This window comes from Erpetoichthys calabaricus, chromosome 8 (genome assembly GCF_900747795.2).
Source record: "Erpetoichthys calabaricus chromosome 8, fErpCal1.3, whole genome shotgun sequence".
Classification (NCBI taxonomy): domain Eukaryota; kingdom Metazoa; phylum Chordata; class Cladistia; order Polypteriformes; family Polypteridae; genus Erpetoichthys; species Erpetoichthys calabaricus.
This window is the reverse complement of record NC_041401.2, coordinates 71,848,538-71,870,240: the sequence shown is the minus strand read 5'-3', so window position 1 is coordinate 71,870,240 and position 21,703 is coordinate 71,848,538. Positions and strand designations below refer to the sequence as shown.

General features: G+C 35.8%; 1 protein-coding gene across 4 annotated transcripts in view; it reads left to right on the top strand.

The window, feature by feature from the left end:
• The window catches only part of abr (ABR activator of RhoGEF and GTPase), a 374,781-nt gene that overhangs the window by 227,424 nt on the left and 125,654 nt on the right, over positions 1–21,703 (top strand). For 3 of the 4 annotated variants that reach the window (XM_028806775.2, XM_028806776.2, XM_028806777.2), the window contains one exon: positions 889–949. In XM_028806775.2, coding sequence (XP_028662608.1) covers positions 889–949 — 61 coding nt within the window. Of the gene's footprint in view, positions 1–888; positions 950–8,425; positions 8,550–21,703 lie in introns of those variants that run through there. The other variant, XM_051930900.1, reaches the window with a different exon arrangement.

Here is a 21,703-nt window from a genome sequence, read left to right as displayed (position 1 = left end):
TGATTATTGGACTGGAAGTTATTTTGGTATTTAATGCTATTGTAATTGTCTCATTAATGTGTAAGTAATTATGTTTCTTAACTTGAAACCTTGTAAGTCAATTATTGTACTGTATGGGGAAAGAATTAAAGAACATGCTCATGTAACCACATTATATGCTCTATATGGTTATATGGATAAAGGTTAAGTACAGATTAAATATTTAGTGAATGTCTGATTAAAAAGAACTTAATGAACTCTGTAGAGCACAAACCTAACCAGTCATATTTCCTGTCATTTTTTGTGCATATATTATGTACTGTAAATCAAAAAATGCTATCTGTGACATTGAGATGTAAAAATGTGAGCAATATGTGAAGGGGAAAAAATTATCATTTTATACATTTTAACTGTAAAAATGCATTAGAGAGAAAGAAGCATTTGTGAAATAGCCTCAAAGAAGATGTGCTTAAGTTTAAGTTTCCACAATAGAAAAAATAATGGGCTAAATGCTTAAAAAGGGCATCATGGTGGTGCAGCAGTAGTGCTGCTGCCTTGCAACAAGAACACCAGGGTTTACGCCCACAGTACTGCCTGTGTGGAGTTTGCATGTTCTCCTATGTTCCCCAAGTGCTCTGGTTTCTTCCACAGTCCAAAGACATGAAGGTTACAGAAATATGCATTGTTAATAGTGTGTGTGTGTGTGTGTGTGTGTGTGTGTGTGTTTCTTTACCCAGTGATGGACTGACACCCTGTACAGGAATTGTTCTTGCCTTGCATCTTATGCTTGCTGTGATAGGGTCCAGCTTCCCCATGACCCTGCCCTGGAAAAGTGGGTTAAGAAAATGCTTAAAACTTCCACTTGAATTTTTTTTGTTAAATATACTAAAATAAATCTCTCTTAAACAGAATCTCAAAGTAAAAGGACCTAAAGACTCTAAGGAATGTACAACATCTGTGTCGATGGAAGGTAATTAATTAAGTTACTCTGTTTAATCCAAGTCTGTTTTTAAAAATTTATAGCTTATTGTCTTATTTACAGTATAAATATATATATAAATATATATCTGTCTTAAAGACAGACCTCAGTATGTGCGTCTTGGGAACTGCACGTCTGACATTGTGGTCAGCAACACAGGAGCGCCACAAGGGACTGTACTTTCTCCGGTCCTGTTCAGCCTATATACATCGGACTTCCAATACAACTCGGAGTCCTGCCATGTGCAAAAGTTCGCTGATGACACTGCTATCGTGGGCTGTATCAGGAATGGGCTGGAGGAGGAGTATAGGGACCTAATCAATGACTTTGTTAAATGGTCCGACTCAAACCACCTACACCTGAACACCAGCAAAACCAAGGAGCTGGTGGTGGATTTTAGGAGGCCCAGACCCCTCATAGACCCAGTGATCATCAAAGGTGACTGTGTGCAGATGGTGCAGACCTATAAATATCTGGGAGTGCAGCTGGATGATAAATTAGACTGGACTGCCAATACTGATGCGCTGTGCAAGAAAGGACAAAGCCGGTTATACTTCCTTAGAAGGCTGGCTTCCTTCAACATCTGCAATAAGATGCTGCAGATGTTCTATCAAACAGTTGTGGCGAGCGCCCTCTTCTACGCGGTGGTGTGCTGGGGAGGCAGCATTAAGAGGAAAGACGCCTCACGCCTGGACAAACTGGTGAGGAAGGCAGGCTCTATTGTTGGCATGGAGCTGGACAGTTTAACATCTGTGGCAGAGCGAAGGGCGCTCAGCAGGCTCCTATCAATTATGGAGAATCCACTGCATCCATTAAATAATGTCATCTCCAGACAGAAGAGCAGCTTTAGCGACAGACTGCTGTCACTGTCCTGCTCCACAGACAGATTGAGGAGATCGTTCCTCCCCCAAACTATGCGACTCTTTAATTCCACCAGGGGGGGTAAACGTTAATATTTAACATTATACATAGTTATTGTCTGTTTTTTTCACCTGTATTATTATCATTCTTTAATTTAATATTATTTATTGTATCAGTATGCTGCTGCTGAAGAATGTGAATTTCCCATTGGGATTAATAAAGTATCTATCTATCTATCTATCTATCTAAACGTTCTGAAAGTGATGCAATGTACTTCAAGTTATTTTACTTGAATTGAAAAGTTTATACATTGGTTAGAAGCAAACCAGTTGTTACATGTAGTGTTTGAATGAGATTTATGTTTTTTATAGTAGTATATGCATAAAATGAGGCACTTTAAAAAATCATCAAAATTTTATGTACTGCAGAGCAAAAAAAAAACGTATATGTCTCCAGGATGTTGGGAGAGATGCCCACTTTTTTCTTTTTTTTAAATTGTCAATTTAACATTTCTGTCAGAAATTAAAAATATTACAGTATTTAGAAAAAGACATGTTTGTATTGTCTGTGAATAGGTAACAGCATACAGACTTTAAAGATGTAGTGTGATGGTTAGCACTGATGAATCTCAGATCCAGCATCCTGAGTTTGAATCCCACTCTCACTTTTTCACTGGGCCTGCATGGAGTTTCTGCTGGTTATTTTGTTTTCTTTCTACACCCCCAAAGATATGCTGGTTCGACTCACTGGCAATTCAACAGTAGCCTCTGTGTTGGAGTATGTGAGTCAAGTTATGTCAACTCACACAGTTTTTTGTGCAGGACTCTTCACTTAGTGAATGCTCAGAGCGCTGTAACAAATTCACATGAAAAATTCAATCAAAAACTTTACAAATAACACAGTGCTCACACATAAAAATACAGATAAGTTTAAACATAGTAAAGCAACTTCAATCTAATTAGCACCAAAAGGGATCCTATCATTATTTTCCCATATTGCTGAAGTATGGTGTGTTGACAACAAAAGAATAGAAACTAAAAACCCTAGTCAACAGTGTCCCTAGAGAAAATAAACATCAGTAGGGTTCACAGTCAGTTTAAACAAAAAATGAAATACAAAGTCAGACACAATCACAAATCAGGAGATTGAGGCTCACTGGCACCCCAGGACATTTTACAGTATTACATAAGTTGTCCTGGGCAGCCTGGAAATTCAACAAGATCTTTTTACTGTTGGATTCTAAAGCTTCTAGTATCTCTTGAGGTGGAACACTGCGTGATAACGAGGAGAGAAACATATTAGAGAAAGGTCAGAAATAGTTCATGATTATTGTAATACTTATATTTTTGTAGAAATGACTAACAGGTAGAGAAATAATAGGAACATCTAAATAACAGCTCTAATCAGTCAGCAACATTGAGTTAAAGGGACTGAGAGATCCAAAATGAGCATCATAAAGACCGTGATCTTTACTGGCCCAGAAGAGGCTCATCCCAAGGCAGCAAGTCCCCAGACTGCTACCTGCAGGCTAAGACCTACACAGGCCTAACAATGGGAAACTTGTTTTTAAAGTTCTCAAGTACAATGAAACTTTCAAACTTTATAAAAATGTCCCACACTTGAGAGAGAAGCTGTAAAGCTCTGGCTTGATTAAAAAAATATTTATTATAGACATGAAAAGTAAAACAAACATTCTCAGAAGAGCACAAAAGATTTGACTAAAAGGCAATCTAAAGATGAACAAGTCCCATTACATAATAAATAAATCCAGAAAACAGTGAGTCTTCAGCCTGAATTTAAAAATAGATTGAAGGGTCACCTTTTTTCAAGTAGGCAAATCATTCAACATCTTTGGGACCTTAGAGCTAAAAGCTCAACTTCCCACTGTTCTTTTATTTATCCTTGAAATCTATAGTAGGCCAGCATCTTGATATCCTAAAGCACAATCTGGTTTGTATATCATGATAAGTTAAGATAGGTAAGCAGTTCTGAGGCTGTCAAAAAAGTGTATATGTATGAAGAAGGACTTTGAAATCATACATAAGCTTATGGTTGATAGAATGTCTTAAGAACATGTGTGGGGGTCATACTTTTTGCTTCTTGTAATGACTCTTGCCAAGAGTATATTTTTAGCTGGAAAAATGTTTTGTAATGTGTGTTTTAAAAGACAGGCTGGTGTCAAAGATAATGCCTAAGTTGCATGCCGACTCAGTAAATGAGACATTTAGGCCTGCTGAATTAGAAAGGGACAGGGTGTTGTTGCAATCTGCAACACTTCCAATAATTTATTTTTGTAATCAGTTTTTATTGATGTCAAAAACGAATTGTATAAAAGGAAAATACTATTTCATTTATAGATTTTGAAGAACACCCCGAGCACCCACTTACAACCCACTCCAGCCCACCCTGGAGCCGTTTATGAAAGTGGATTAAATTAGAACTGATGGAACACGCAGGTCACTGACAGGTCCCAGAGGACTATGTGCCCAGCTGAGGAACAAAATGTAAAAATAGTGTCAAGTTTAAGTCAGGGATAAGATGTTAGCCATGACTTGATCTGGGAGATATTATTTTCCCATTTACCAATAGTATGCACAGGTACCCTATTAGTCTGTGCAGCTGACAATTCTAATAAAGGAAGGTTGTAAAGGACTTCAAGACCAAAGAAGTAACAGATTCAAGATTCATCCATTGGAAAACTATTACACCTTTGGCTGCTATTGTGGCCAATGAGATAATGCACTGGTAGTGAAGAGAGAGAGAGAGGAGAGGAAACTAACAGAAGTAGAGTAGTAGGAGAGTAATGAATAGAGATGGATAAGATGGAGGATAGGGCCATAGCAAGTGAAGCCCAAAGAACTGCAACAGTTGGGCATTTTCAGAACATGTGGAGAAAGGTGCCCTGCACATTAATGTTCCACTGATGGCAGAGTGAATCAGGGGCTAAACCCATCATGAAACGCTTCCTAGGGTAATAATAAACTTTATGATCAATTTTATACTGGATGTGTTGGTGGTTAGAGGTCCTAGATGAATTTTTAGTGTTTTGAAAAGTTGTGTTCCAAGACCGTGGAATTGATAAGGAAAGATCATTGATCCAACTTTGAGTGACTGGAATAAGTAGTTATGGAGTCATTGAAGGAGGGTGTATAAAGTGGAAATGTGTTTAGTGGAGCACAAGGGCAATTACCAATAAATGACATTTCTCTTTTTTCCTGTATTCAAGGACAAGTAGTTATCATTCCTCCTGTTTCTTAATTCACTGACACAGCTGCATGTCATCTGCATATAAGTGGAAGTGAACGTTTTCTAATAATATTTACCAGCTGCAGCATGTAAGGTGTAAACAGTAATTGTCCAAGTACTGAGCCCTGTGGAACACCATATTTAACTTCTGACAATAGTGATGGAGTACAGTCATCACATTTCTGTACAAACTGAAATTGATTTGATATGAGCAAAACCACAAAAGGATAGTGCCTGAGGGCCCAACATAATTTTCCAATCTAAGTATGCCCTGCAGTGGACTGGTGCCCTCGGCAACTGTGAATTGAATTAAGTAGGTTTGAAAATAACACACAAAATCTCAATGGCTGCACCATTGTAGTTTAAGAGTAGCAGGTTGAAATCCTGACAAGTGATTTGAATTTGAATTTGTATCAAATTTGTGTGTCAAATTTTCTCTAGGTTCTCCAGTTTCCCTACATCTCAAGATGTTTATTTAGTGACTGTTAATTGGCACTGCATAAGTGTCCAGCGAGCCAAAAATTAGGTTGGTTTAGTAGTTGAATGAATTGACAGTTAAGCTTATGAAATCTGCAAAATGTTTATTATTGATGGTTACTATTGGAAATGTTACAGTTGAGGCCTTGGCTAAAAACCTTCAAACTCAAACTTTCACAACTTCACATGTGTTAAGTCAATTAGAGTATCAACTTAATTTCCATACCAGTTTTTCTGCAAACAAAATGATTAAAACAGATTTATTTCAGGTGTTAACCACTATGTCATATTTTCAGTGGGTCAAAAGTTTACACACACCATGTTGACTCTCTTTAAACAGCATGGATGACTCCTGAAATTGATTTAATTACTTTTAGCAGCCTCTGAGTTGCTAATTGTCATAAATATTTTTAAGTGGGACACCTGTGGTTGTATGTAAGATCTTACCAGTAGAGCCAGTGCCTTCTTGTGGTTAAAACAATATGGAAATCAAAAGAACTGAATCAAAACCTTAAGTGTAAGATTATGGATCTTCACAAGTCTGATTCCTATTTATGACCCATCTAGAAAAGGTTTAAGGTACCACAAGTAACTAAACCATCAATTTTACAAAAATATTAAAGGCTTGGAACAATAGAGACTTTTTCATCAAGGAGGTACAAATTGAGAAATGAACAGTTTTGAAAGCTTCAATAGAATCCCAAGATAACAAATAATTAACTGGTGAAGGAATTGAAGGCATCAGGACCAAAAAGGTCATCATCCATCTTTAAAAGAGCACTTCATCGCCATGAGTACTGCAAGATCAACATAGTTTGCAATTTCTAACCAGGATATAGTCATGCCCTTTTGGAGGAGTTCTTTGGTCAGATAAAAGAAAATCTGAACTGTTTGGCCAAAATGATCAGCGATATGTATGGAGACTAAAAGGCGAGGCTCTTAACCTAAATATCACCATCCCAACTGTGAAGCACAAGGTACCCAGCATTATGTTTTGAGAATGTTTGTCTGGGAAAGGCACCAGTGCATGTCATAAAATAGATGTTATCATGAAGATAAAACATTATCTGGAAATTCTGAATCAACACTTCAATAAATCATCCAGAAAGTGAGTGCTTTATCACATAGGATTTCCAACAGGACAGTGGTCCCAAGAATACTTCCAAAGTGGCAACTAAATGGCTTCCAGACAACAATGGATTAGTACTGGAATGGCTATCACTAAACCCTGACCTAATTCCCATAGAAAAATCTGTGAATGTCCAAGCAAGAAGGCCCATGAACTTGGCTCAATCACAACAGTTCTGTCAGTCCTGCAAAAGATTGTGAGAAACTTGTGGAAGACTATCCTAAGGTTTGCTTCAGGTTAAGTAATTTAAAGACAACATCACCAAATAATAACTTTATGTTTGTAAACTTTTGACTCACTGAAAATCTGACATAGTGATTAAAATCTGAAATAAATTTCGCTCTTAGTCATTATTTTGAGAAATTAAGTAGATACAATAATTGACTTATCACATGAATTGTTTGGTAATATGATACATGTGAAGTTGGAAAATTTTGAGTTTGAAGGTATTTAGCCATGATGTATGTGAATTTATGGCCTCATCTGTATTTGCTCTATTTAGTTTTACACTGAGTCAGAGGTATGAGAGTAGCTGAGTACTGTGCTTTGCATTAAGTTGTACATTAATGTCTTTCAGTATTGTGCGTAATATTGTCAGTAACTTATGGGAATTGTTGAGTTTCACTTGGCTAGATCCTGTGTAAATTTGTATACCTGATGATTATTTAAAATAAGATGTGAGTTAATGCAGTCTACTTTTTTAATAAATAATTTATTAGAATTAAGCCTATATAATCCAGACTAGAAGGAAAGTTTAAAATAAATCTGTAAGGATTTGATTTATAAACAGACTTTGGATCTAGGCTGAAATGGTGGACTAGCTTGTTTTTATTTTAATATGGCTTTTCCTGTGTTTGCTGATGTTTATCAGTTCATAATGTCTAAAGTGAAGTTATAACTTGGGCCTGAGAATTTTTTTTTTTATGAAGAAAGGGTATGTTTTCAGGGATAAGATAAATTGTGGAATGTTTAATGGTCATTGGAATTAACCATAACAATGAAAAAAGTGATGTATTTATTGGAATATCATTTTGCTAAGTCATGATAATAATACTTGCACAAACTCTCACTTGATGTAACTAAAAATGCATTGAAGAGCTGCAGAAAGACAAATGAGCATACATTTTTGTTGTCATGGAAAGTTTCCCCTGGGAGTTGTAGTTTGTGATTGCAATGACCTTCACCTCTAATTCTTGATTATTTGAATAGTTCTGCATTTCTGTTTGTAAGCATCAACAGCTAGCTGGTAGGTAGATGTAACAATTAGTGTGTTTGTGATTCTGAGTTACATGGTAGAATAAATTTTCACTGCAAACACTGGACATCATCAACCATTTAGATAGTCTTGATGACAAAGATCAAGCAATTATTTAAAAATGTGCAAAATGCTCATTTAGGTGTGCAATTTGAATCCTGGATGCTGGGCTCATGGGGCAGGAGCATCAAACACTGTAACACTGTACTACCCTGGTTTAAGCGGTGATATATGTGCTTTATTTGTTCTTTTTGGTATGGAATAAAACCGTGTTTGCATATCCTTTTTATTTTTTGGTAAAATAAAATATTTGTGTTTGTTGAGATTAGGCTGTTTATTTTACAAATAGGCTGGAATTTCTTAGTCTGAGCTACATGATTTGCTTTTATATCTGGTGACACTGGGAGCAGCTTATGCATGGTGAGGAGGGGGGCTGGTTGACGAGAGGCGGGGGTTTCTTTTGAGACTCCTCCTGGCTTTGTATATGCAGTGCCAGACTGAAGAAGACGCTGCTGCTTTTTGATATGGAAGGAGGACGGCTGGGAGCAATGGTTACACACTCTGAAACTGGATTGCCATGGAAATCCTTTTAATCCTGCGGCTTTGTTGCAACTGCACTTACGGTAACAGGAACAAGAAGAGCTTGCTTTTTGTGCATGTGTGAATGTAGCACTGGGAACATTACCTTATTTGTTTCCATATTTTACTTCTTCCTTTGAGGCTCACATTTGATATTGAAGCATAGTTAATCTCTGCAGTCCATTTGCAATTCATGAAAAGGAAGTGTTTTATATATAAATAATTTTCACTTGAAATTGGTGTTTCGGCATTTTTAAAGGATTCTTCTTCAGTAATGCAGCTGTTACTCCTTTGTTTTGTTTGGTTGTGTGTTTAAGTTACAACATATCTCATGGTGTTAATCTTATTTCCATGTCATATAGGCTTATTTTCTTTGATTTCAGTTTTGTTCTGAATCATTTTACTTTGTTGAGGATTTGAATGGTGTGGCTTGTAGCTTTTCATGCCTTTAGCTCGTGTTTATTTAAAAAAACCTGACAGAGAGCGGGAGAGAGAGAGACCAACCAAATATATATTAACTGTTAACAGACTGAGTCTATAGAGCTGTTAACGTATCAGTATCCATTAAAGCTGTACATATGAACGTGAAGCAAGAGGAAATTTTAATAGCACAATTAACAGGAATTTGTCTCAAAAAGCCATTTTTGAATTTTAATGGCAAATTCTAGTTTCAGCCTATAGCTGCCTCATGTTAGTAACTTATTTATTTAAAAGTAATTTTAACACATGGAATTGAGCTGTTAAATTTTCCTCAGATATAATATTGTAATTTGACATATCAAAAAGGTCAGTTTTTATCCAAAAGAAAATGAGATTAACTTAAGAATCAGTGCAACTTATTTACATTAAATAATTGATTTTTGTTAATACTGACTCAAGTTTAAGGGACTTTTGTATTATATGCTGTAGTATTAAAGTGGGTATAATTGTTTCTAAATAATGAAAACACATAAAATCATTTCCTTATAATTCCATATAACAATTCATTTTTTTCTCTTCCCTTCTCATCTGTCCTATGGAGGTGCTCTCTCTTATTTGGTTTTCTTGGTTCATTGTCCTGAGGTTACACTACAAAAGAAATACTTCTGTTGGTGGTAGGCTAATATCATCATATTCAGCTGGTGAGGCTAGTTTGTTAAAATTAAAAAGTCAGATTTTGCACAAAACTGAAAAGTTACAAATATTGCAACCTGTTATTATAGTTGGTGCATGCTATGTTTAACACATCTCTCTGTATCTTGTCAAAGTATGAAATCGAGCAGTATTTTTCTGACTTTGTTTCCAAATCATGAGATCTCTTGTTTAATGACATACCATTTTGTGGGATTACTTTTGAGGTTTCCTTTACCATAATTTGATTTTTTTTTTTATTAAAGCCCGATTCAAAGTGAAACATTCCACTTGTAAACTACATTTTAGTTGTTAGGATTTGTTAAAAATATATAAATTAAACATAGAGTACTTTGGTGTGATATTCAGGGGCTTAGTCAGCCCAGGGCAGTTATGAAAGGCTTCTCTTTATATGTATCTATGCAATCTTCAGAAATTTCATGTAGTTTAAAATTTAGAATTTAGTGCTTAATATGATTTTTTTAAGACTTTATTGAGGATTTGAGCATGAATTTTCCTTTATGGTACTTGCTTTGCATATGATCTATTATTATCTGAGGGCATAATGTTTATTGTTATTTGTAATCAATAATTTATGTAAATGTAACTGTAGGTTTGCCTTTGACTTCAGTTTTTGGTCAGGATGCTACAGTTTAAATGTTCTTCTGTTACACAAAGCATATGTAAATACAGGATTGGATGAAAAGCTTTTTGTATATTAGAGTCTCTCTTAAGACAGGTAAATGTGCAATCATGTCTGAATCTGTAAACTGAATAGTACATTTTTTTTATCAATAAATTGTAGTACTGTTTACTTACCTTGTTGTGCACTATTGACATTGTATGGCGGGCATTTCTGTATTAATGTTCAGGGTGTTTTAAAAAGCTTTCAGAAGCTTAAGTGAGGAAACGTAAGTACTGCTATCTACAAATCTTTTAGCTGTTCTTAACATGGTTTTTGTGAGTTTCCCTTTTTTAATGAGTTGGCTGGGATTGGCTCCAGCAGACCCCCGTGACCCTGTAGTTAGGATATAGCAGGTTGGATAATGGATGGATGTTATTGATGTATGTGTGTCCATTGCTCTTGCAATCTGCTTTAATGCAGTTCTCAGAGGTTATCTCCTTTTCAGCATTCATTTGCAAATCAGAAATTCTCAGGGGTTGCTTCCTTCCATCGTTTGTCCCTTGAATGATTTCCTATAATTCCAAGCTGTTGTTCTCACTCCTATCTTTCTGTGGTCCTGCTGCTACAGATTGATCATTAGTCTTGAGGAGAATTGTTTTTTTGTGTAAAATGTGAATTTAACTGCAGTGTAATTTTCATAATTTCTGTCCCAGGTTTATTATTTTAATTATTGAGTTCATATCTAGTTCTCAAATGAGTGTGAGGTAATGGGTACCACTACCTGCTCCCCAATGTGTTATCCTAGCTGATGTGGATTCTGTATGAAGTTTGCAAGTTCCTTAAATGTTTATATAGATTTTCTTCAGAAATTGCATTTGTTCAATAATCTTCTAACCTGTCAGAAAGCACTGCTAAAGTTGTCTTTTTGCTGTGTACATAAGCCAAGCCATTGCTTGCTGCTTTGTAGTCTGTTATGTCATGGCTGCTTGGCATTATTGCTTGCAATATTTGTTTCCCCCCTCAGTCAGTAACACCTGTGTTTTGGTCAGTAGAATATAATTATAGGAATTAAGTGGTCTGAAAGCACTGCAATATCTGATAAACTACTGTATGAGGCATACAGGTGAATAATTTTAATTTATTATTTCATGTTACGGGGAGGGAAGTCAAAAATCAGTATATACTCTGTGCACTTTGTACCGTGGGTATATGACAGGCCTTAATCTTAATTTTAATGCTATTTACTTTGATATATTTACAGCAAAATGTTTTCATATGTTAACGTCTTAGTGAGAGTATAGTTAGAGTATAATATTTATATAGCTACTATCATTTTTAAGTGAGATTAGCACTAATTTTATATTGCATTTAGTTTAGAGTGCTTATGTTAATAACTTGTAGTGCTAAATCAGTAGTATTTAATATCTTTTATATTTTAATCATTTGGTTATGTATCATTAAAAATCATTATCATTTTATAACTTGGATGGTGTTATGTCTCTGTCTTTAATTTGCTTGATAAAAGTGGTATCTTATTAGCACACTGAAGCAAGTAGTCTTCCTGAGGGAGACTAATTTATATATTGAATGTCAATCTAGTCTTAAAAGCGGTAGGGTTGGTCAGCTATTTCAAGAGTTGGACAGTGGACTTGTCAGGCAGCCCTGTTTGTGTCTACTGAACTAATCTAGGATTGACAGGGACACAAAAATATACTGGTTGGGAAGCTGAACTAACATGAATTAATATTAGCTAACATATATGCACTAAAATTGGAGCAATTCAAGCATTCACACTTAAAGTCCTCTCTTTAATCATAGATATAATGACTCATAAGATCATAATGGCAGGAGATTGTCGTTATGTTTAAATTATGCCTAAGATAGATCATCTCCAACTCCCACAGTGTTTAAGATGACATCTAAAATATAATGTTTTATCAAGAAACAAAGTGGATCAATGTTTAGCTGTATTTGAGACAGTGCCCTTTTTTGGTACATTACATTTACTCACAAATTAACTATATTTTATTGATGACAATTTACTTCTGTCTTTTAAGTTTGCTATTATAATGCCACTGTCATTTCTGAGCATGTACCTGTTATCCTCAATTTTAAAATCTGATGCAGCATTGAACCAACTTGCAAATGGTGACTCAGCTTTTTAATAGTAGACAAAGATTTTAATAAGTTTATTTTTACACAAATTGATTTTTTTTTTAGCCAAAATTGATGTTTCTCTGGACACAAGTGCCAAAACACTTTGGGAAACATAATCAATGGGACAAGAAGTCAGACAAGCACCAAAAAATGGGAAAATTAATAAAGTTCACAGCCAGCAATTACATAAGAATAAAGTTTGTAATGGCATTCGCAGAAATCAGTTATGTAAGGGGATTTAATGCAACTGAATGTAAAGAAAAACATATTTAAGGAATGCTAAACCCAACCCAAAAAAGTGAAGAAATAGAATATCTACGAGAGGGGGCAGCAGATGTCAATAAAAGATGTTGGAGAATCCTAGCTGCAAGGATTAAAAATATGTCTTGTTGCCAATACTTGGTCATGCAGCTCTCAGCTAGATGAGTATCAGATAGCCATTACTGTACGTACTTTGCAACTAAATGATGCACACATTATAATGTTTGAGGAGAATCTGTTTATGTGAATAGGACTTTTAAAAGTTGTGTTATATGTATGAAAGTTTGAAAATATGGAACCAAGTGAGTCAGAATGACAGTAAAAATATGGGTTTACAGTATTAAGAATGCATGCGTTTTCCATGTTAGCATGTTTTGTGTAATTTCTTTTCATACTAATAATTTACATTTAATTATGTAAACACTTTAATCAAGCTATTTGGGTGGATTATCAAAAATAATAATTAACTTGAAATAGTATGTTATTATAGGGTGGCACGGTGGCACAGTGGGTACTACGCTGCTGCCTCGCAGTTGGGAGACCTGGAGACCTGGGTTCACTTCCCGGGTCCTCCCTGCGTGGAGTTTGCATGTTCTCCCCGTGTCTGCATGGGTTTCCTCCGGGCGCTCCGGTTTCCTCCCACAGTCTAAAGACATGCAGGTTAGGTGGATTGGCGATTCTAAATTGGCCCTAGTGTGTGCTTGGTGTGTGGGTGTGTTTGTGTGTGTCTTGCGGTGGGTTGGCACCCTGCCCGGGATTGGTTCCTGCCTTGTGCCCTGTGTTGGCTGGGATTGGCTCCAGCAGACCCCCGTGACCCTGTGTTCGGATTCAGCGGGTTAGAAGATGGATGGATGGATAGTATGTTATTATTGTAATTATTACCACACACTTCAATGAATGCAGTTTTCGTATGAAGACTAAAAATGGTAGATGAAACCTCATAATTTTCCCTGCCTTTAATGTCAAATTGTATTTGCTTCTCAAGCTAACAAGAATAGGAAAAAAAAACTCTTCACAGAAGGAAAAATGCTTCTGTAGAAGTGTTTGGGGTTTAGTTATAAACCCACTGTCTGTGGACAGGTCAATTTGATGATCTTCAATGGGAGACTTGTAATGTGGTTTCCTTATATTTCCATTTCTTGCCCCATCTCCAGTTCTTTTCTTACGGAAATGACTTGGAAAATTGATATTCAGGTGCTTCCAATTGTACAAGTTAAAGACACATTGTACTATGTTCACACTGACTGTGAAAACCTAACAGTCATCCCGATTTTCGATTTTTTAAAATGTAAAACTATGTTATACAACTCTTTGCACTGTGCAAATATGTTGTAATAGTGCCAGTACTGATCCAGATCCTATTTATCAAGTTATGTGTGGGGTTTCTGCAATTAGAATCTCAACTTGGTTAATGTATGCCATTAAGATTTAATTTGATCTGTCACACACCACATATCCCATGTTCATTTTCCTTCTGTGTGGCAAGCAGTCCCTATTTATCAAGAGCAGCGCTTCTTTATTTCAAAACTGTATACTCACAACCTATGAGAAGCGTGAAGTAACATTGTGATCTTAAAGACATCTAGGCTAATTTTATATATGTTTTTCTTAACTTTGCTGTGTGTGGGCAATTGAGAAACAATGATTACTGATTTTCTTATGTTGTAACATTATTTTATGTAAACTTCAACAGCTAGAATTCCATGTAAAGAGTAGGGTTATGGTAATTAAAATAGCAAGTTTAGTTTGTAGGGCAAGTTTATAAAATAAAATGTACCTAGAATATATGTGATATAATTCCTCTCACGTGAACACTTGGAGCCGCTGCACCACCACCATACTTCACATTATTTTTTTCCCAGGATATATAGTTTTCTTCAAAAAAAAAAAAAAAGCATCACTTTAATTTTTTTTTATATCAGGCACTGTGTGTTGAACCAGCTTTTTTTGAAACAAAAATTACCTGACAAAGTTACATTATATTAGCTTACACTTTCTCAGTGAATGTATTGTCTCCAAGTGGTGGAATATGCTGCTTTACACTGAGTTATTTTGCTGAATATTTCTTAAGCTATATTTTTCTGTATGTACCTTTTTTGACTGTCTCTTCTGCTACAGTATTTCTTATGTTTCCATTCTAACAGAGGAGGTGGTGGGCAAAGCAGGGTTTCCATTAACCTTCCACAGTATCTGTCATCATTCTTTCTTGTTGTTGCTAGGCCCTTCTTATTCATATTAAATATTACATTTTATGTATGTTAAAATGTATACCGTTGTTGACTGTTTGAAAATGTAAGGACACATGTGAGGTAACCCCTGTGCCCAGAATAACATGCAGATTCATCCAAAGTTTGTAAAAAAAAAAAAAAAAAAGGGTTATTGGAGAAAGGTAGGGTTTTCAAAGAGGGAATAACCAAACAGAGTAAACACCAATAAATGCGCACATTCAAACAACATTTATGTCTCTCAAGTGTATCATTAAACACGTCCCTTCTCACTTGCAAGCTTAGTTCAGTGGTCTGGCCTTGTCGCGCTTCCTTGTGGTCTAACTACTCAGACGAGCATTTCCATCTACTCCTTTCTTAATGCCAAACTTATCTAGCAAAAGTGCCTGGGTTCCCTTTTAAGGCCTGACCCAGGACCAATTAGAGTATCGCTTCTGTTTTGCCAAAAAGTACTTCTGGATCACTGCAAACTCTATTCAGTGATAATGGCTGTACAATTCATGCTCCTCTTCTCAGCCTGATTTAGTTGTACCTTCCCTGTGGGCTCCTTATATTTAAAGAAGGAGACACCCTCTGAGGCTTAAACTCAGCAGACTGAAGTACTGAAACTCATTTACACATTGCTCTCTGGTACTTTTTGCAGGATAGGAAAATCATACAGTATATACCATCTCGTGGTGAGCATGATGAACTGTGACAGGCAGTTCTTTTCTCGCAGGTGGAGTATTCCTTAAATATATCTTGACTTGTTTTAATCATACTTTGCTAATTGGGAATCGGACAGATTCATGCCTGTACTATTTCCTGTATAGTGAATCAGATGTATAGTTTACAAAATGGCGAAGACTTTCTGACGTACTCAAGAACCTGCAGTATGCTTGCAGGGATCCAAATTGGACACCCAGTGGTCTAGTCTGGTAAAAACCATGAATTATTTTCTCTATAAGCATCATTTAACTTGCCTCCTTGGAAGCATTGTATGCTTACCAAAGGCAAAACACATACAGTCTGCAATTTGTGCAAGGTAGGATTTCCATACAAGAGGAAAACAACACAATTGTTCCAGAATTTAAAATGACATCATTCTTCCCTCAAGATGAGTGATCTAACTCCTAACCTGATGACTGAAAAAGCTGCTAGTGCAGCGGTTTTCAAACAGGGGGCTACCATGCTATGCCACGGAGTCCACAGCTGCCCTGCCAAGGTTGACATTGTTTAAAAAAAAAAAACAAAACAGATTTTAAAGATTCTCTTTAAATTAACTCTTGTAGTTTTTAAATAGGTAGAACTCAAAATGTTCTACAATTGTTGTTTTAAACTAGTCCTAATATCACTGTAGGGTTTGTAAACTGTACAATATGCGAGCAACTCTCAGGTAATACATGAGGTTAATATATATATCTTCACACCCAATAAACTGGGGGGAAAAGTGGCCCTAAAAAAACACATCCTATTTCTCTAGGCATGTTTTTGCTTCAATTCCGCCACGCCGGTCAATCTCACAATGCTCCTGCTGTGAGACTTCACTCCCATATGTCCACCAACCACACCAATTCGATGTCTACTTATTTGGGGGGTCTGAGGTAACCCCACTGTCTCACTTTCCCACCTCTTTGTGACTATCCCAGATTCAAGACTGCTCGTAAACCACACATGAAATCTGAAGGATTTTTGCAAAAAAATCCAACATTATAGTATTTTTAATTTTGTAAAACATTTTTATTGTACCATTGTTTTTATAAAATTGTAAAATTAACGCAGAAGAATATTTAATAAGGAACAAAAAATGTTACTGGTTATTAATAGTAATCTCTAACATTTATTAATATTTATCAGTAATGGAAAGCTTTTGTTTCGGGCAGCATTGTGAGTGTTCAGGAGCTTTCATCCTTTTTAAGAAATAGAGTCAGGGAGAACCTACAGGTTGAACTATGTAGGCAGGAAGACTAAGCCTGCACATTGTCTTTGAGTTATTTTGCTAATTTTTATCCTGAAATAATATGTAACTTGTGAATTCAGGTTAAAAGAGTTTTCACATGTACTGTAACTATATAATTTTTGTACATTAAAAGTATGGAAATTTCAAGCTTTCTATTTGTTTACTCCATATCAAACCACACTACTGTTCTTGCTTAGAAAAAATAATTTATTTTAAAAGCATTTATCTTGTGTAAGACACACAAAAACTATCAGTAATCACTTGTTAAAATCCCAAAATACAATATTAGAAATTGGAGATTGAAAGACATCGCTTTTAGTTGTATTTGCCTAATAGAAGTTCAGATATTAACAATTTAAGACTGAACAAATTGTGGTAAATAGCCCCTCCAGGAACTGAATATGCCAAGATAAAAGATTTGGAACCTCTGGCCTAGAGATCTCAAACAAAATTTGACCACATATTAACCACAATTAAATGAGAAAAAAAATTCAAATGTTTCAAAAAAAAGTCAAAAATTTCAAATGTTTCACTTTGGAATTTCTTAGTCTTACATTTTAGTTATAAGTATTTAAAAACTACATGAGATTGTTGTTTTAAAAACATCAAACCTCGGCTGGTCTGCTGCAGATCTCCAAGTGCAGGATGGTAGTCCCCAGTTTGATAGTGCCTGGTTTATTATAGTCTATTGAGTATTAGTTTATGGATATAGACTTGTTAAATTATTTGGAAAATACATTTTTGATAAAGGCACAGGTGTTATTGTTTTGAATTGAATCACTAATCATCAGGTGTGAATCGAGAACTAAATCGAATTGACAAGTCACCTTCAATTCACAGCAGTATCCAACATGGTAGCTGCCTGTCTATGAATATTCATCAAATTATAATTCTGAAACAGTAGCACTCTATTACTTTTCAAGAAAATCAGCTCATCAAAAATGAATACCTTTTGCAAAAAAGTGGAAAAAAATTAATGGTTTACTTTTTTAGTTCCAAACATTTTTTTAATGTTTCCAGCCATTTCCAGTTTTCATTGCGTTTTGTGTTTATAATGCAGAAATTTTTAGTCATATGTGGCACTTCAACTTGTTTTATGGAAAGTGCCTCAAATGATGGTATTTTTGGGAGTAAAACTATCCACACTATTTGTTTAAAAAAATTTTTGAAATCATTACTGAATTTTTCAGCAATGTAAGAAATCATCATATCATCATTATAGAGAAGACCTGATATATTTACATTTTGGTAGCTTTTAGGTTCCTGGACTATTCTTGAGTATATCTGATGATGATTTTTATTACTAATAAATGTAAACCATGGACCATAGATGTGCTGCCAAACAGAGTGATAAGCATTTAAATAAAGTTACATAATACTCAGGGACAGTTTTTAAATGTATTTTGTTGTTTGCTTCTCTTATGCTTTTGTTGTTAGTAAATGGAGAAATCATTGTAGAATTTTAAAGGAGACAACAAGTTGTGGTCGCTGATTAACTCCCATGTGTGTAACATGAACGTCTTAAGTAAAAGTTGCAATGTACTCCATGTACTGAATGGCTCCCATTTATTTACTAACACTGTATATTAAGTAAAGCAGATGTATGGTGGGTACAGCAGTACTACATATGTGTACATTTACATTTACATCATTTAGCAGACGCTCTTATCCAGAGCGACTTACAACATGTGTAGAAATACTGATGCACGAGTGATGTTACTAGGTCACAGAAAGCTTTGTCTGATACTAGTTTATTGAACTTTCATTTAGCAATTTGTTTTAATTTGACCTTGCATGTTTATTGCATCACTAGCAGTGAAAGCTCGAACATTAGAACACTCTGAGAACAGGCCATTCAGCCCAATAAAGCTTGCCAGTCCTATCTATTTATTTCTTCCAAAAAAACATCAAGTTGAGTTTTGAAAGTCCCTAAAGTCTTAACTGTCAACCACACTACTTGGTAGCTTATTCCAAGTGTATGTCATTCTTTGTGTAAAGAAAAACATCCTAATATTTGTGCGAAATTTACCCTTAACAAGTTTCCAACTGTGTCCCAGTGTTCTTGATGAACTCATTTTAAAAGAACAGTCTCGATCCACTGTACTAATTCCCCTCATAAGTTTAAACACTTCAATCATGTCACCTCTTATTCTTCTTTTGCTTAAACTGTATAGGCTCGGCTCTTTTAATCTTTCCTCATAATTCAACCCCTGTAGCCCTGGAATCAGCCCAGTCACTCTTCCCTGGACCTTTTCTAGCGCTGCTATGTCCTTTTTGTAGTCTGGAGACCAACACTGCACACAGTACTCAAGATGAGGCCTCACCAGTACATTATAGAGGTTGAGCATAATCTCCTTGGACTTGTACTCCACACATCGTGTTATATAACCTAACATTCTGTTAGCCTTCTTAATGGCTTCTAAACACTGTCGGGAAGTCGATAGCTTAAAGTCCACTATGACTCCCAATTTCTTCTTATAAGGTGTACCCTCGATTTTCTGACTGCCCATTGTGTATTCAAACCTAACATTTTTACTTCCTATGTGTAATACTTTACATTTACTGACATTAAATTTCATCTGCCACAAATCTGCCCAGGTCCCACAAGTCCTTCTGTAATGATATAACGAATTCCAAATTATCTGCTAATCCACCTATCTTGGTATCATCTGCAAACTTAACCAGCTTGTTACTTATATTCCTATCTAAATAATTTATATATATATTAAAAATAGCAGCGGCCCTAGCACTGACCCCTGTGGAACACCACTCTTTAACATCGGCCAATTCTGAAGAGGTTCCCTGCACCATCACCCTCTGCTTCCTGTGTCTGAGCCAATTCTGCACCCATCTACAAACATCACCCTGAACTCCCACTTCTTTAATTTGATACCCAACCTCTCATGTGGCACCTTATCAAATGCTTTCTGAAAGTCAAGATAAATAATATCATATGCTCCACTTTGATCGTATCCTTTTGTTGCCTCCTCATAGAATTCCAGCATGTTAGTAAAACACGACCTTCCTCTTCTGAACCCATGCTGACTGTTCAGAATAACCCCTGTCCTTGCCAGGTGTTACTCGATCTTATCCTTAATAATTCCTTCCATTAATTTGTGATGCATGTTAAGCTTACTGGCCTTAGTTGCTTGGATCTGCCCTGTCACCTTTTTTATATAATGGGATGATATTTGCATTTTCCAGTCCTTCGGAATCTTTCCAGTGCGCAGTGACTTCCTCAAAATATACGTCAAGGGTTTATATATGTACTCACTAGCCTCCTTAAGGACTCAAGGATAAATATTATATGGTCCTGGTGATTTGTTTGATTTCAGTTTATTTAATCTGAGCAGCACTTCTCCCTCTACAATTTCCAGATCCCTCAGTACCTCCTTATTAGTCGCATTTAATAAGTTTAGGGCATCTGCTATTTCATTGTCTGTGTCTTTTAATTCCCCTTTACTATTTCTGATGCAGTTGACCTCCTCCTTGACTGTTCTTTTACTACTAAAATACTGAAAGAATCTCTTTGGGTTGTGTTTTGCCTTATCTGCTATATTCCTCTCCAACTGTCTTTTAGCCTTCCTGATATCCTTCTTAATGGTTGCCCTCATGTTCTCATACACTCTACGATTCACTTTGCAGTCATTAGTCTTATATGCCTTTATAAAGCAGTTTTTTCCTTTGCAACTTCTTTTTTAAATCTTTATTAATCCACCATGAAGTTTTTTAAAATTTCCTATTAATTCCAAATTTAGTTATGTATATCTGTCCTGCATTACATGTAAAACATTTTTTAACCTGTTCCACTGCTCCTTGACTGTACCACACTTAAAAGCTTATCCCAGTGTATTCTACTTAGACATTGTCGTATCTGGTCAAAATTAACCCTACCAAAGTTCAACTTAACAATTTTAGTCTTTGCATCTGCACTCTTACAAAATACTGAGAATTGTATTATACAGTATTATGGTCACTTGACTCTAGTGGTTCAATCACCTCTACACCCTCAGTTCTATCTTGATTATTACAAAATACTAAATCCAGACAGGTTTCACCCTGTGTTGGTGCTTTAACATGCTATATTAAAAAACAGTCACTGATTACTTCTAAAAACTCTTGTGCTCCTCCATCTGCAAGGTTATCCCAGTTAATATTTGGATAATTAACAACAACAACAACATTTATTTATAGAGCACATTTTCATACAAAAAGTAGCTCAAAGTGCTTTACATAATGAAGAAAATAAAAATAAAAGACAAAATAAGAAATTAAAATAAGACAACATTAGTTAACATAGAAAAAGAGTAATGTCCGATGGCCAGGGTGGACAGAAAAAAAAAAAAAAAAAAAACTCCAGAAGGCTGGAGAAAAAAATAAAATCAGTAGGGGTTCCAGGCCACGAGACCGCCCAGTCCCCCCTGGGCATTCTACCTAACATAAATGAAATAGTCCTCTTTGTAGTTAGGGTTCTCATGGAGTCACTTGATGCTGATGGTCATACAGACTTCTGGCTTTTAATCAATCCATCATTGTTGGAACATCATGGTGCTTTGAGTAGTTGCGCCACCACCAAAAGGACACCGGAAAAGGAAACAGAAGAGAGAGTAGGGGTTAGTACAGATTTTAGAACCACCATGAATAGTTATTATAATGAATTGGATATACAGAGTATCAGGATTAAATTAAAGTGGATTTATGAAAAGGCCATGTTAAAATAATGTGTTTTCAGCAGTTTTTTAAAGTGCTCCACTGTATTAGCCTGGCGAATTCCTACTGGCAGGCTATTCCAGATTTTAGGTGCATAACAGCAGAAGGCCGCCTCACCACTTCTTTTAAGTTTTGCTCTTGGAATTCTAAGGAGACACTCATTTGAGGATC